The sequence below is a fragment of the Urocitellus parryii genome, chromosome X, assembly GCF_045843805.1.
Source record: "Urocitellus parryii isolate mUroPar1 chromosome X, mUroPar1.hap1, whole genome shotgun sequence".
Classification (NCBI taxonomy): domain Eukaryota; kingdom Metazoa; phylum Chordata; class Mammalia; order Rodentia; family Sciuridae; genus Urocitellus; species Urocitellus parryii.
Genome location: NC_135547.1, coordinates 95,865,015 through 95,881,316, shown reverse-complemented (window position 1 = coordinate 95,881,316; position 16,302 = coordinate 95,865,015). Strand labels below are relative to the sequence as shown.

Genomic DNA, 16,302 nt, shown 5'->3' with positions numbered 1-16,302 from the left:
TTTTATGTTCCAGGGGAAAACTTACCCATTTCGGGGAGCATTTCCTCCTGTGTGGAATCCTCTTGCATATCTGGACTACAACAATCTGTGGCGGACAATGGATAATATGGGAAAGGAGGTAAAGTGTGTGTTCAGTTTGCACATGAGCTATTCGTGAAATAGTAGTGTCACCTGTTTAATATCCTTCCATAGGGCAGGGAATATTGCTCTGGACATTAATGCATATGATTTCCAGTGCACCCAACAACTCACCAAAGGTGGTAGGTTTTCTACTCAACAATTGGATAAAATGAGCACCAAGATGTTATGTAACTGACTAAAGACCACACAGCAAGGGAACCAGTATTCAGACTTATTCCTACTTATACTAATGCCAGTATACCTTCGATCTTATGCCATTGAACTTTTATATGATATTTTTGCCAAATATCTCTACTTAAAGTGATCTTGTCCATCTATAATACCACTTTAAATAGTAAAGAAAGGAAGAACTTGCTGCCCCAAGATTTTTTCACTTAGTTTCAAGTTCTATAAATTTGAATTGGTGACCTAAAATGGGTATTAGCTTTCAATAATAATGTTATTATTTTTTAATGATCATCCTAATCATAATTATACATAAGTTTATACATATTCTTCTTTTAAAGAGAGAGAGAATTTTTTAATATATATTTTTCAGTTTTTGGTGGACACAACATCTTTATTTTATATTTATGTGGTGCTGAGGATCGAACCCAGCGCCCCCCGGCATGCCAGGTGAGCGCATTACCACTTGAGCCACATCCCCAGCCCTGTACATATTCTTATATGTAATTATGATCATCATCATTATTATTTTGGCAACAACATTAAGGTAAAGAGCCTTCCCACCTCTACATAGAATTCTAAGCCAATCACACATTCCAACAGAGACCAGTAAATCAATTTTTAGAGGTTCTCATAAAGGCCTCTTTGAGGGTTTGTGGTGGCATTTACCATAACACCTGAGTGTGGGACCTTCTTTCCTTGCAGATTCCAGCTGATGCTCCCTGGCAGGCCCCTCATGCTGAGGAATGGGACAAGATGACTATGAAAGATCTTATCGATAAAATCTGCTGGACAAAGTATACTTGATTATTCAAAATTTCCTTTTTATCTTCCCTTCTGATCTTTTGTATCCTATCTTAAATTTCAGTACTTTTCTTAGTAACTTGCAGGAAAAAAGTTTAGAGGAAATCTAGTAATCTAACAGTTGGTATTAACTTTGAGGGTACTTTAGGTACTTCAGAGCAGGTTTGAACAAAGAATGAATAAAAAACTTAATTAGGTACCTAGAGTAGGACATCTTTTAATAAAAGAGTCTTATGGTCTTCAATAAAGCCAGTTAATTATGCTTTTCTATTTTATACAGTTTGCCTACAAGACCATTTGTGGTCTTATTTGAAAAGTAATTCTATAGATATAGAATAAATAGAAACTAGAGGGAAGCTAATAAAATATAAACTTTAATCATTTCTTATAGTTCACTAGTACATTTATGACTCAATGTCAGGGATACCTTCTGAGAAATGTGTTCTTAGGCAATTTCATGGTTGTATGAACATCCTAGAGTGTACTTTAACTAAGATGGCTACTACATCAATAGGCATATAATCTCACATGACCACCATCATATATGTGATCCACTATGGACCAAAATGTCATCATGTGGAGCATGACTCTATTAGTTTTACATTTATTAAAAAAAAAATATATATATATATATATATATGTATATATATATATATATATATATATATATATTTATGTACTTATTAGCATGTAGTTATTTGGGGTCTACTATATGAGGGTACTGTATCAGGCACTGACTAAGGAATGGTATTGAACTTGTCATGAAGCTTACATTCTAGCAAGCAAGACTGACACTGAACATATACTCTAAGAGAGTGCCTACAGCAGATAGAAACTCATCTGGTCTGAGGATAAAATAAAGCATTTCTTGGTGCAGCATTCTTAAAACTAAAACTTAGGAATTAGTGCGTCAATTAAGAATGAATTGCAGGAAAATGGGAGAGACAGGAAGGATACATGGTTTGGAGGATGGTTTCTTCTAGGAGCAGCCCACAGGACAGAAGAGGTAGGTGGTATTGGGGTACAGTATCTTCTAAGAATGGCCCAAAGAGGCTGGAAGAAGGCAGGAAATTGCGGATGTTGTAAGAGAATGGTATCTTTTGTCATGTGAATTAATTGAGTCATAAGGCTTGGGAGAAGAGAGCAGTGTATGATATGGTGTATGATGTGGGGGAAAAATATCACACAATAATGAGTTACAGATTCTGAGAAGGGTGGATGATATGTATGTGTTAGTTAGTATCTTTTAGGAATGGGCCAGGGTGGGAAGCAGAAAAGGTAAATGGTATGGGTTGGATGATATTTTCCAGAAATAACCCACAAGGACAGGGAACACAGGTATGGTGTATGGTGTGGCAGGAAGATATCTCCCAGGAATGACTCATAGGGGCTTGGGGGAGACAGAGAAGGGTAGATGAGGTAGGGATATATATTGTAGGAATGAATCAAAGCTTCTAGGGAGGAACAGAGAAAGTTAGATGGTGTAGGGGGATGCTGTCTTCCAGGAATGACCTCCAGCAGCAGAAAGAGACAGGATAGAGGATAATGTTGGGGGAGGGTACCTTTCAGGAATTATCCACTGAGTGCCATCTGGGAGATAGGAAGGATGGGTGTTGTTTGGGCACTCCTATTTTACAAGAATGACCCAGGGTCAGAGATTCTATTCAGGAAGAATGGATGGTGTGGCAAGATGGTATCTTCCAGGAACAACCCACAGATGCAGAGAAGAGATAGATGGAGAGTGGATTGTGACATTAATGATAATTTCCTCTGGGCATGTGCCTAGGGATTGGGGGGAAGACAAAGAAGCTTGGGTGTTGAGGGTAGGTGATAGTATCTTCCAGGGACAGGGGGAGGCAGGAAGGGTGGATGGTATTGGGACAATATTGTTTTCCAAGAATGATTTACTGGGTGGAGGAATAGGGTGGGGAGACAGGACACAGGGAAGTTGTGATGGATTTTCCAGGAATGAACCATTGTGGCTGGGGGAGGAGAGAAGCAGGGAATGGATAGTGAGGAGAAGGGGATAGGATCATTAAGGACTGATTAATGGGGACTTTGGGGACCTCAGGTAAGGATGATATCTTCCAGGAATGATCAACAGGAGCAGGAGGAGACAGAATGGATATGTGATGTTGAAGGTACATTTTTCATGAATGACCCAAAGGAGATGGAGGAAGAAGAGACTATGGATCCTGTAGGGGTAGGGGAAGGTTGAGGGGAAGTATCTTCCAGGAATTAGTTCTAGGGGCTGGGGAGAGGCTGGGAAGGGTAGATATGGTGGGAATGCTATCTTCCAGGAAGAACCTATAGTGACAGAGAGACAGGGAAAGTTGGCTGGTATAGGGGGATGCTGTCTTCCAGGAATGGCTCAATGTGACAGGAAAGATGGATGTTGTGGCAGGCCGATATCTTCCAGTAATGCACAAAGAGGCTTGGAGGAAATGGGAAGAGTCTAAGTTTTAGGAGTGGGATGATATCTTCCCAGGAACAACCCAGAGGGCAGGGGAAAATGAGAGATTAGACGGTGAGGATATTATATTCCAGGAATGCACATCAGGGCTTAGGGGGAGACTGGTGGAATATGTGAATAGTATTTTCCAGTAGTGACTCAAGGGGCTTAGTAAAACAAGATGTGTAGATGGTGATGGGGGTGGAAGGGCTGGTATCTTTTAAGAATGAGGCACTGGACAGTATAGGGAAAAAAAGAAGAACAGATGTGGGTAGGATGGTGTCTCCCAGAGATGGTCCATAGGGGTAGGGAGAACAAAAAGGGTGGATGTTGTTTGTAGAATGCTATTTTCCTGAAATGATCCAATGCATGTGGAGGGTGGTAGGTAGGAAGCATGGATGTTTTGCGGGGGTTGATGATATATTCTAAGAATGAGCCCAGGTCATGAGAGAGATGGAAGGGAAGGTGGATGGGGAAGTGTTATTTCCAAGGGAAGAGTTAGAGTCTGGGAAGCAAGCAGAAAGAGTAGGTAGTTTGGTAAAATGATGTCTTCCAGGAATGACCCACAGAAAAGTTGGATGATGTAGGGGAGGTGGTATTTTCCAGAATTGATCCATGGGTGTAAGAGAGAGACAAAAACGGCAGATATATGTTTCATAAATGACCCATAGGAGCTAGAAGACTCAGGGAAAGTTGGATGGTAGAGTATATATTTCCCATGAATGAGCCAAAATCAATTGAGAAGAAAGAAATAACGGATGTTAGGGTAGGAAGGTACATTCAAGGAATGACCCACAGAGGGACACTAGAGGGCGGATCCTGGAAAGTGTAGTGTCTTCTAGGAATACACCATAGAGTATGGAGAAAGGTACATGTGGTGGTGTGTGGTAGATGATATCGTCCAGGAATGACCCATAGGTGGAGGGGAAGACAGGAGAAGTAGATGTTTTAGGGAGGGTGTTATCATCCAGGAATGACCCATAAGGGCTAGAGGGAAATGGGCAAAGTAGGACAATTGCTAAAGATGGTATTTTGGTGTTGGGGCAGAATGGTATATTCCATAGCAGCAGGGATAGGAGTGGAGATAGGAGTTGGGGGGGAGGTTAGTATGGTGGGTAGTTGTTGGGGGATAGTGTCTTTCAGGAGGACTCCACAGCAGGGATGAGGAAGATAGGGAAGGGTAGATGTGGTGTGGGGGGATGTATATTCCAGTAATGACATAAGAGGACCTGGGGAAAACAGGGAAAGTCAGATGATTTAAGAGGATGGTATGTTCTAGGAGTTACCCACAGAGGCAGAGGAAGACAAAAAGGGTGGATGATGTTTGGGAGATGGTCTTTCAAAAATGAGCCAGGGTAAGGGGCTATACCCAAGAACAGTGGATGGTATGCCAGGGTGGTATCTTTCAGAGGTGACCCACAGGTGCAAGGGGGAGATGGAGGGTTAACAGTGGGTGTAACTAATATCTTCCAGGAATGGCCCATTGGGTAGAGGAAGGAAGCATGGAATTTATCTTCCAGGAATGACTCACAGGTACAGGTGGAGATAGGAAGTACAGATGGTGTGAGTAGATGGTATCTTGTAAGAAAGAGAGGGGATAGGGGCTGGGATTGTGGCTCAGAGGTAGAGCGCTTGCCTAACACATGTGAGGCCTTGGATTCAATCCTTGGCACCACATAAAAATAAATAAATAAAATAAGGATATTGTATTCAACTACAACTAAAAAATAAACGTAAAAAAAAAAAAAAAGAAAGCGAGAGGGGATAGTGGGACAAAAGAGCTGCCAGTATGGAAGGATGGCATCTTCTCAAAATAGTTCAAAGGTGCCTGGGGATATAACATGAAAAATTTGTGGGACGGGTAGGTAATGTCTTCGTGGAATGATTTACAGGGGCTTTGAGGAATCAGGTAAGTGTAGATATAATCAGAATGGTGTCTCCCATGGATGATCCACAGGGGCAGGAAGAAACAAGTGAAGTGGATCATATTGGAGGGAAAAGTATATTCTATGAAAGATCCAGTGTATCAGGAAGGGGAGACAGGATGTAGGGATGTTAAGGAGGTGATGGTATATTCCAGGAATGATCCAAAGGGTCTGAGGAAGGGCAGTGGCTCCTCTGTGTGTTGGGGGGCTGGTATTTCCCAGGAATTATCCACTTTGACAGGAAGAAAGAAAAAAAGTTGAGTGGAGTAGGGGGATGGTATTTTCAGGAATTGACTCTTTGGGTATAGAAAAGTAAGGGTGGCTGCTAGGGAAGGATATGAAGGGCATTTCAGGAATTACCCACAGAGGCAGAGGAACAAAGGATAGGCGGATGATAATGGAACAATGCTACACTCCCAGGAGTGTTTCACTGGGTAGACGACTGTCAGGAAGGGTGGAAGTTGTGAAGAGAGATGGTGTCTTCCAGCAAGAAACCAGGGTCATGGGGGAGAAGAAAGGATGTTTGGTGAGAGAAAATGTGCTATCTTCTAGGAAAGAACCAGGATCACTGGAGAGATAGAATGTATGATGTGGCACGATGGTATATTCCAGGAATGAAAGGGGTGGGTGTAGATGGAAGGGTGGATAATCTGTCTTGGGGATAATATCCTCTCCAAGTGCACCACAGGGCTGAGGGGAAGACAGAGAAGTATAGATGTGGTGGGATATTGCAAATGAAAAGGCTGTGGATCTAGCTCAGTGGTAGGGTACCCTGAGTTCAATCCCTAGGACTATAAAACAACAATCAAAAAATGGTATTTTCTAAGAATTGAACCTTAGAGGTTGGAAAAGTTAGGGAGGTAGCTGCTGGGGAAGGATGGTATATTTCAGGAATGATCCACAGAGGCAGGGGGAGACAGGATGGGTGAATGGTGTTGGGACAATGGTATCTTCCTAGAATGTTCCACTTTGTGTAAGGGTGGGCAGAAAGGGTGGAAATAGTCAGGAAGAATGGTATTTTCCAGCAAGTTGCTAGGGTCCTATGGGAGACCAGGGTAGGGGGTGGTTGATGGGGGAAAACGTGACTATTTCCAGGAAAGAACCAGTCAATGAGGAGAGAGGAATGGTATGGCAGGATGGTATATTTCAGGAAGGATCCATAGGTTTAAAGGGAGATGGGAGGATACTGAAGGGATGGTATCTTTCAGGAATGCACCACTGGGATTGAGAAGGGGAGATGGAAGGATAGATTTGGTGGGTATGGTATATTCCAGGATTGACACATAGATGTTGGGTGAGATAGGGAAAATTGGATAATTTGGGAACATGGTATGTTCCTAGAATTACCCACAAGGACTAGGGCATAGAAGGATGGAGGGGTATAGGGAATGGTATCTTCCAGGCATTACATCCAAGGGGTCTAGGGAAAACAGGGTGGATGTATTGAGTTGGGTGGATGATATCTGTCAGGAGTGAGCCACAGAATAGGGTAGGATACATAGGGAGTTTTGGTGGGATTAGATATTCCCAGAATCACCCACAAGAGGCAGGGAAAGTTAGGATGGATTTTGGGAGATTGGTATTTTCCAAGATTGATCCACTGAATGAGGGGTGCAAAAAGCATGAAAGTTGGCAGGTGGGGTTTATGGTTTCTCCAAGGATAGAGCCAATAACAGGAGGGACACTGGAACCTTGCATAGTGTAGCAGGGTGGTATCTTTCAGCAATGATGCACAGTGATTAGGGGAAACAGGAAAGAAAAATGGTTTATTCCAGGAATGACCTGAAGAAGGTGGGAGGAGACAGGGAAGGGTAGAGGCGGTAGGGAGGGTATCTTCTAGGAAGGACTCACAGTGGCAGGGGAAGACAGGGAACGTTGTATGCTGTAGGGGGATAATATCTTCTAGGTAGGGAGAACAGGGAACAACTTTCGTGAGGGTCCTGGGATGAGAAAGATATAGGCAGGTTTTAGCAACTGGATGGTCAGTGTGCTTGGATCATAGAGATAATAAAAATAAATGGTGTAAGGAAAGTTGGGTACTGGTTGAGCAGCCTGTTGTGCAATATGTATTGACTACATTTGAGGTTGTACCTTTCTCTGTTTTAGGCTATTGAAGGGTTTTAAGCAGAAGTTTTTTTGTTGTTGTTTTTTTTTTTTAGTTTTATACTTTTAAAAGACCTCATTGCATATAGGACAGAAAAAGATATGAGAGGAAATGCATAGGGAATATATGGGGGAATGTAGGAGCACCCACTTTTGTGGGCCAGGTGAGAGACATTAGTATCCTGAACTAGGGCAGAGACAAAGGAGATAGGATGTTTGTTACAATAGATGAGAAAAACTATCCCTAATGGTCCCCAACAAGAACATTGACTCTTAGACATAACCATGCTTAGCACATTTGTAGCTAACCCAAAATTAGTTAATTAATTTCTTCCTCCTCCTCCTCCTCCTCCTCTTCTTTTCTTTTTTTTTTGGGGGGGGCGGTACACAGTACTAACTGAGGGTTGAACCTAGAGGCTTGTGCATATTAGGCAAGTGCTTTACTATTAAGCTACATCCCCATCCTTTTTTATTTTTTATTTTTGTTGAGACACTGTCTTGGTAAGTTGCCCAGGCTAGTCTTGAACTTTGGATTTTTTTATCAACCTCTGTAGTACCTGGGATTACAGGCTCCATAATTTCTTTTTTATCTTCATTTTGTTTATTCTCATGTGGTGCTGAGGGTCAAACCCAGTGCTTCACATGAGGGAGGCAAATGCTGCCACTGAGCCACAACCCAAGCCCTCCATAATTTCTTAAAGAGGGAGAAAACTTATTTTTCCCAAGAGTTAAAAATGCATTCCTTTGGAACTTGAGCCTATGAGGTTTCTTTCTCCCAAAAAAGCAGGAAGTACTTGCTAAAAATACTACATTTCATTTCTTTATGATACCAGGGGCTGAACCCAGGGGTGCTCCACCACTGAAGTACATCCCCAACCCTTTTAACATTTTTTTAAATTTTGAGACAGGATCTCACTAAGTTGCGAAGGCTTTCCTTGAGCTTTCAATTAACCTGCCTCAGCTTTTTGAATAACTAGGATTATAGGTGTGTACCACTACGCCTAGTTCTACTTGCATTTTGAAAACATGTGCTCCTGTGAATCATGTACATATTCTCCTCTCTTTTTCTGTAAACAGGACTGCAAGGGAGTTTGCTTCTCTTTTTGTGAATATCAATGTGACCTCTGAGCCCCATGAGGTATCTGCCCTGTGGTTCTTGTGGTATGTGAAACAATGTGGTGGAACAACTCGGATATTCTCAGTCACCAATGGAGGTCAGGTATGGCATGCCTATTCCAAAATTGTAACTGTATTTATTATTTTGCACTCACCCAGAGCAGTGTCATAATAATTGATTCAGTATTTCCAGTCATGAATAATTAGCAATGTAAAATGATCTAAAAAAATCTCATTTCCTTTTTTTTATTCCTGGAAAAGAAGTTCACAAGTAAAGAATATTTCATTTTGAATTAATTAGGTCCTGGGAATCACATTCTTTCCTTTTGGAGGTAGAAAAATCAAGCAAATTAATATAGGAGAAACTAGAAAACTAAAATAAATTAATTTCAAAAAAAGTTTAAATACTTGTAAAATTATTGCACTGAAAATCATCTCTATTCTAAACATAAGGCTTTGGTGCCATTTTCATAGTTATTTATTTATATTAACTGTTACATAATGGAAATGACTGTTCTAATTAACTCAGTGATTTATGGCCATTCTTTTCATAGTAAATTCTATAGTTTGTATTCCAAATTTCTGTTGTCCATTTTTATTTGCCCAATTTCCATACCGCTTCCATGAATTCTAGTTTCCTGGTTCCTCAGACTCTGAGATTCTTTACATTAAAGCTCCATATTCAAAGAGAATGAGTATCTCTTTTCTAGGAATATTATGCTTGGGAGTGAAGAGGTTTAATTAGTAGCAGTTTATTTCTAATTTATACTCTATTCTTTGAGTCCCAGAATTCTGAGTGCATTTCACAAGGTGTAAAGTCTTTCTCCCCCCAAGTGAACTATTTTTCTTAGATCTACAGAAGTTCCCAAGTTATTCTTGTGACACTGAGAGTTATTGTTCATTGAATGCTTAGTTTTGGCAAATGCAGGACTGTTGCATTTTTAAGTGTCTTTAATTAAAGGCAGAATTCCCACATTACTCTTCTTAACCCATATTTTGCTTTGTAAGGTATCTTTATGCATATATGTTATTTGTGTCATTCATTCAGAAGAGTCAGGATATTTCTAAACAAACCCTACGGGACCTTATGGAAAGTTAACGTTCAGATTATGAATCTCAAGCCATTATCACAATATCTTCCTAAAGAAATTAAGTTCCCCCCTTACAATGTAATTAGACAAATACTAAACATAGAGGGATAGATAGTGGACAATATTGTAATGGTTTTTGATCTTTACATTACACTAAAATTCAGAGCAACCCTTGGAAAACATAGGTCAGATTGTAGATTAAGTGGTACCTGTTTCTTGAGGAAGGACAAATTATGAATTTATGTTTGAACCACCATGGGGATAGTTTTACAAATAACTTTAGTGCTGCCATAAAATAATAGCCAGTTATAAAAGTGAAAAAAAAATACTGTGTGGATACTCATGATTGAGGTACTTAATTGTCAATTGTGGACTGTGCCCCAGTCTACTGACATGCGTTTTTAGCCATCCAATGAATATTCTGCAATAAGCTAATAATATTCCCCTGGTTCTTAGAAAATTCACCCACTGGGATAAGCACAGCTCCCTCCACTTCCCAAGGACCCTTTCATGCTCCACTCTCTTAGGTATCTGAAGCCCACAGACTTGCTATTTCCTTTCAATCAGGGCAGTACTGGCATAGCAGAACAGTTTTTCTGACCTGTAATTTTGTGAACTAGTAATGGCTTTTCAGTGCTAGAAACTATACAGAGGATAACTGTACAGAGAATCCAATTTATTTTGTATATTGTCACTGCTCAGCATCATTCAAAATGTTAAAGATGATATATCACACCCTCTGCAAAGACTATGATTGTGTTTGAGGTGATGTTTTTCCTTTGCCTCTATCCTAATGGTTAGTATTTGGAGAGTGTTTGGAGAGTGAAGGTCTGGCTGTGACTTTCTGGAGATTTCTTAATCAGTGGAAAATAAGATTTCCCTCCATTAGGCTTTCTAAGTCCCTGATTCTGTTTTCTTTCCTGCCTACCTCTGTCTGTAGGAACGGAAATTTGTAGGAGGTTCTGGTCAAGTGAGTGAGCGGATAATGGAACTCCTTGGGGACCGGGTGAAATTGAGCCATCCTGTCACCTATATTGACCAGTCTGGTGCCAACATCACCATAGAGACACTGAATCATGAATGCTATGAGGTAATTTTAGTCAAAAGGAGTCTATAGTAAATACGCCTTGTGTCTTCTGCAGTTTCTAACTAAATATAATCAAAGCTGTGGTATTGTTAATACTGGTGTGTTTCTGCCTCCTCTCCCAATTTACCAGCATGGTTGGTAGACCCAACTTCTTCTATTTTGTTGCACCAAATTGTCTAATTTTGCATGTTGTCACTGCTTAATATCATTCAAAATATTAGAGATGTTTCACACCCTCTGCAAAGACTACAGCTCGTGTTTGAGGTGATGTTTTGCATATGTGTATTTTAGTGCAGATACGTAATTACTGCCATCCCTCCGACCCTGACTGCTAAAATCCACTTCAAACCTGAGCTTCCATCAGAGAGAAACCAGCTAATTCAGCGTCTTCCAATGGGGGCTATCATTAAGTGCATGATGTATTACAAGGATGCCTTCTGGAAGAAAAAGGGTAAGCTGCTCTTATTCATGTTTAAACTGTATTAATTGAAGGAACCACATTCTTTTGGTAATATTTAACAGAAGGAACTGAATAGAAAAAGATAAATGTTTTCAATTTAGTAGAGAAAGGATCAGAATTCTGTCAATTTCTTCACAGTGCCCTGCAACACAAAATGACCCCAAGAGCACTTGTTGGCAATGGGAGGGAAAAGAGGGCCCACCATGAGAACACCACTTGGGGGTTGCCCTGGCTCCTGGCACTTGACCTTCCACTTATTCTTTATTGGCAAAGTGAGACCAGGAGCTCTGGGGAAGAAGTGATCCTTTGAAGTTGGAGAGTCCTAGGCTTTGTTACTTACTAGCCTCAGTCTCTAAGCATAAAGTCGTAAAAATACATACTACCCTGGTGGTGTGAGGATTAAATGAGACAGAATCAGGGACTTAGAAAGCTCTCTATATATTGTTCCTACTGTTGATTAGCTTTCTGCTCATACTCACAGGATGCCTTTTCACAACTTCTTCCAGGGATAATAGAGATAATTGCTTTTAATATACTCAACTCTTTCCCCCATCTTTTCCAGACATCAGGGCCATCTTACCATTTTTCTCATGCATTGCCCATAAGCCCTTTATATAAAGTGTCATTATCCCTTTGTGAGACATTCTTGTATAGTCAGTGTGTGTATTTAACAGGAAATTACTTCTAGGATTGGGGCAAAAAAACCCAATAATTTTAAGATTTATCTTCCTCTTAGCAAAAGTGTATACATATATGCTATGTTTATGTGCCTCTAATTCTGTAATATGGGTTGATCTCAATCTCTTATTGATTTTCTCCTGGATAAGATTACTGTGGCTGCATGATCATTGAAGATGAGGAAGCTCCAATTTCCATAACTCTGGATGACACCAAACCAGATGGATCACTGCCTGCCATCATGGGGTAAGTTAGAACTGGGTGTTCTTTATTTTTCAAATTGTGTTGGTGTAGATGCTGGCAAGTATATTATTTTGGGATCAAATTCAAGCAAGGATAAATAACCCAACAAAAATATATCATGTTTCTATGTATTAAAATATTCATAGTTATGTTTTGCATGTGGCACAAGAACACTAAGAGACTACTAAAACTGACACCATTTTGAACTGATGCCCATATATTTATTTCTCTTATAAAACTTGCATGTTAAGGATGGAGTGGAAAAAGCAGGTAGACAGGCAGTATGGTAGCCAATCTTACCTAGAGGCAGAATGTCCACAACCATTCTGGAAATACAACTGCTTTATCCCATAAAGTCTTCCAAATACAGGGTTTCTGGGCTTTATCCTTGTATTCATTCCAAACACCTGCTACAGAACAATTATTAAGCTGTTCTCTGGGATACTAAACAGCTGGTTGATCAGGAGGAATAGTTCACAGTGGAGTCAGGCCTTGAGTGAATGGCATGGCACTTTTTTCTTCTTGGTCACTCTGTAGTTATCCTTCACCTGTGGTACTTCTCTTGCCCTTGGAAGTAAATGGATGGTGCAGGGTATAGTCCTATGCACAGAAGAGTACAGCTATGTGCACATTTGGGAGGAGATTGAAAGAGCTCTTCTCTTCTACACCACCTGCCTGTTAGAGACTAGTGGTCCAAAGAAGTAGGGCCTCCACAAAGGAAACACTAAGCAGGACCACAGACTCCTGATTACCTACCATTTTGCCCTCCAAAAAACTATACTAATAAAAAAAACTCATTATTTTACCCCACCAAAACAAAAGAACACAGCTTTAGTAGCAATCAAGTGACTTTTAGACATGATCCAGTGGTTTCCCACTTTGCTCCTGGGAAATGCATGCCCTCCTGCCTGAGGGGAGAAGTGAGTTCATGCATATCAGATCATTTTAGAAAAATTACAGAGTCAAAAGGAGCAGATCCATGTCCTGAAGGATTTAAAAGACAGGCTATACTACTGGGCTGCTAACAAGACATTTTGGAATCACTTCCCTGTTTGTTAAATATAAAAAATAGCACCAGATTCCCCAAGAAAGGCAGATACTTACAACATAATAACCAGAAGAACAACATATCCTCTTCATCGCCTAACCTCATTGAGCAAGAAAGGGTACAGTTATTTTGGCAGTTTAACATTCACTTTGCTAGGCTAGAGGAAATCAGAAGGTTGGTAGACAGGTTTCAGGAGAATATCAGTTGAAGACCTATCCAATTATGGATAGAAGAATATTGATATTCTTCTTGCCCTTGGCATTAGATATACTGACATATGCCCTACTGGGTTTGCTTCAGCTGTAATAACTGAGACATGAGTGGCAGGACCCTTCCAGATGTTAATGGGGTTATTTAAGCAGTTCCTAAAAAGTAGTATTCTAATCTGTTATTTATTTATTGGTTTTATTTATTAACAAAAATAATGCTATATATAGGGTATAATGTGATATTTCAATACATATGGGATTATCAAAACAGAATAATTAGCATATTCATCACCTCATAGATATCATTTCTGTGTGGTAAGAACATTTAAAATCCTCTCTTTCGGGTGTTCTGAAATATACAGAAGCAGTAGTAGTAGTAGTAGTAGTAGTAGTAGTAGTAGTAGTAGTAGTAGTAATAGTGGGGCTTCAACCAAGGGTGCTTTACCACCGAACTATACTCCTAGCCCTTTTTATTTTTTATTTTCAGATAGGGTCTAAGTTGCCAAGGTTGGCCTTGAATTTGCAATTCTCCTGCCTCAGCCTCCTGAATCACAATTATCCTACTATTCAGACCTTATTCCTCCAGTCTATCTGAAACTTTATATCTGTGGGAGATCAGAATACATCTCCCCCAAATATGAAGGGTCATTAGCTGAAGACAATTAATATATAAGAGAGCTCTCTGCCTTTCCTCTGTTTGCCTAAAAGCAAGGCAGAGATTTACAAAAACAAAAGGTCTCGCTGTCCTCCCCCTATAGATAGGACATAAATCCTTCAATGGAGACAATCCTTCATCAATTCAGAGACAGAACCAGAGAAATCTGCAAGTATACTTTATTTTATTAGTGTCTTCCCATATATTTATCTTACCATTGTAGGCATTCTCCCTTTAGAAGCTTTCCTTTGTCTCTAAAGTTTGTTGGTCTTCATTAGGTATAATTATATAAGCTAGACTCAAACCACTACCTTGATCCATGTGATGTGTACTTCAGGGTTAATAAACTTGCTTATTTTTCTCTTGTTAATCTATCTTTTGTTACATAAGTCTGTCCCAAGTATGAATTTATAAGGTTGAGGAGAAATTGTCTATTCTCTTTTATGTCTGTTGACCAGCTTCTCCCTTGTCTTATCGGGACAGTTGCTCCACCCAGAACTTTATTCTTGATAATTAAAGCATTGAAGATATATTGCCTCCACCTTGCTCTTTGCACTTGGCCAAGAAAGCCTCAAAGACAGAGGTGACAATTGCCTAGCACTGTGTCTGTAATAATTATCACCTTTTGGAAAACTGGAAAACAACCTTGTACTTTAGACTGTGAAATGTCCTCAACACAAAGATAGCATGCATGATTTCCACAATAAAGTACCAGTGAAAGTTGAAGAATATTTGTGCATAGTTAGATAAGAGATTATTTCATGCTTGACTTGAGATTTGATAGAAATGGTCAACACTAACTGCTCTTATACACTAACTGGACTATAAAAACATATATGATGAGTTGAATAAAGGGCTTTCAGATAAGTCATTTAAACTTTCATTTGATATTCGTGGTGGTTTTCTTTTAAATATTTTATAGGCCCAACCTTACTGATTCTTTCATAAACCTAAAATTTAACTAAAATCTTTGCTAGTGAGTCATAACTTAAGGGTTAAGTCAAACAAAGTTATGACTATATCCCATAAAGTTCAGTTGTTTAAATTTCTTAAATAGTCCACAGCTTCTTCAGAAATATTGTTCTGTGAGTTAACGTACTTTGTGTCTTTGCTTCCCAGAATGATCTCAAATCACAACCCTAAAGGAATTGCCAATCCAGTTGAGGAACAGTTTAACTTGGAGGTGGGGACAGGAAGAAATACTGTTTTTAGCTCTAGTCTATGTTTTGGCGGATTTGGAACCAAAGGAATATAATTTTTAAAGATTTTTTTTGCACTGCCGAGGATGGAACCCAGGGTCTCTCACATGCTAGACAAGCCTTATGTTACTGAGTTACATCCCCAGCCCTATAAAATCTTTTTTAAATGGAGAAATAATTTCATTGCTCTATGGCTCATTTAGATTTGTGCATGTATGTGGTTCCTGGGATTAAATACAGGGCCTTGTGTATGCTATGCATGCATTCTACCACTGAACTACATCCACAGCCTTCATGTGGATTTTTGAAAGCTTTCTAATAATACTGGGATTAAGAATTTCATATCACATTCAATTCTTTAAAAAAATATACATATATATATAATTAGTAATATTGGTATAATAGAATCTGTTCAATTAAAGGAAAGCAGACAGATTATATCTGGGTGTTACTGAGTTCCTTTATTGGGGGACTGTTTTAGATCAGTTTCTTAGGAAGTCAACTTGAAAATAGAAATTTGGGTACCGGAGATTTATTGGGAAGTGCCCTAGGAGTTACTACCTATGGGGGAAGAGAGGGAATTGGAATCAGGCAGAGGGAGAAGTTGGGCTCTAGTTTTCTCTCAACAAAGATGTCCTCAATCTCATGGAAAATTCTGGAGCTGGGATGGCCCTTCAGAGTTGTTCTGAAATGAGGTGTGGGGATGAGCCTTGGTACCCACCCCATCCCAGAGCTGGCTATTGAGGAAGGGCAGAAACTTGATTGAGGCAGTTCTCTCCTGCTGAGTATAATTGTTGGTGAAGGTTTCCACTGTGAGTTAAGGCTACCAAGTAAAAGTCCTGAAGGGGGAACCTGGGATACCCACCCTGGAATCCACTACAGACACATATTAACATTTCTTTGTCCAGCTTTTACCAAGTATTTGA

The 16,302-nt window shown here is 39.9% G+C and overlaps 1 protein-coding gene across 1 annotated transcript in view; it reads left to right on the top strand.

The window, feature by feature from the left end:
• Maoa (monoamine oxidase A) overlaps positions 1-16,302 on the top strand; it is a 70,579-nt gene that overhangs the window by 42,806 nt on the left and 11,471 nt on the right. The window contains exons 4-9 of the mRNA XM_026387585.2: positions 14-118; positions 1,012-1,103; positions 8,668-8,809; positions 10,738-10,887; positions 11,176-11,335; positions 12,172-12,268. Of these exons, the coding sequence (XP_026243370.1) occupies positions 14-118; positions 1,012-1,103; positions 8,668-8,809; positions 10,738-10,887; positions 11,176-11,335; positions 12,172-12,268 (746 nt within the window). The remainder of the gene's footprint in view (positions 1-13; positions 119-1,011; positions 1,104-8,667; positions 8,810-10,737; positions 10,888-11,175; positions 11,336-12,171; positions 12,269-16,302) is intronic.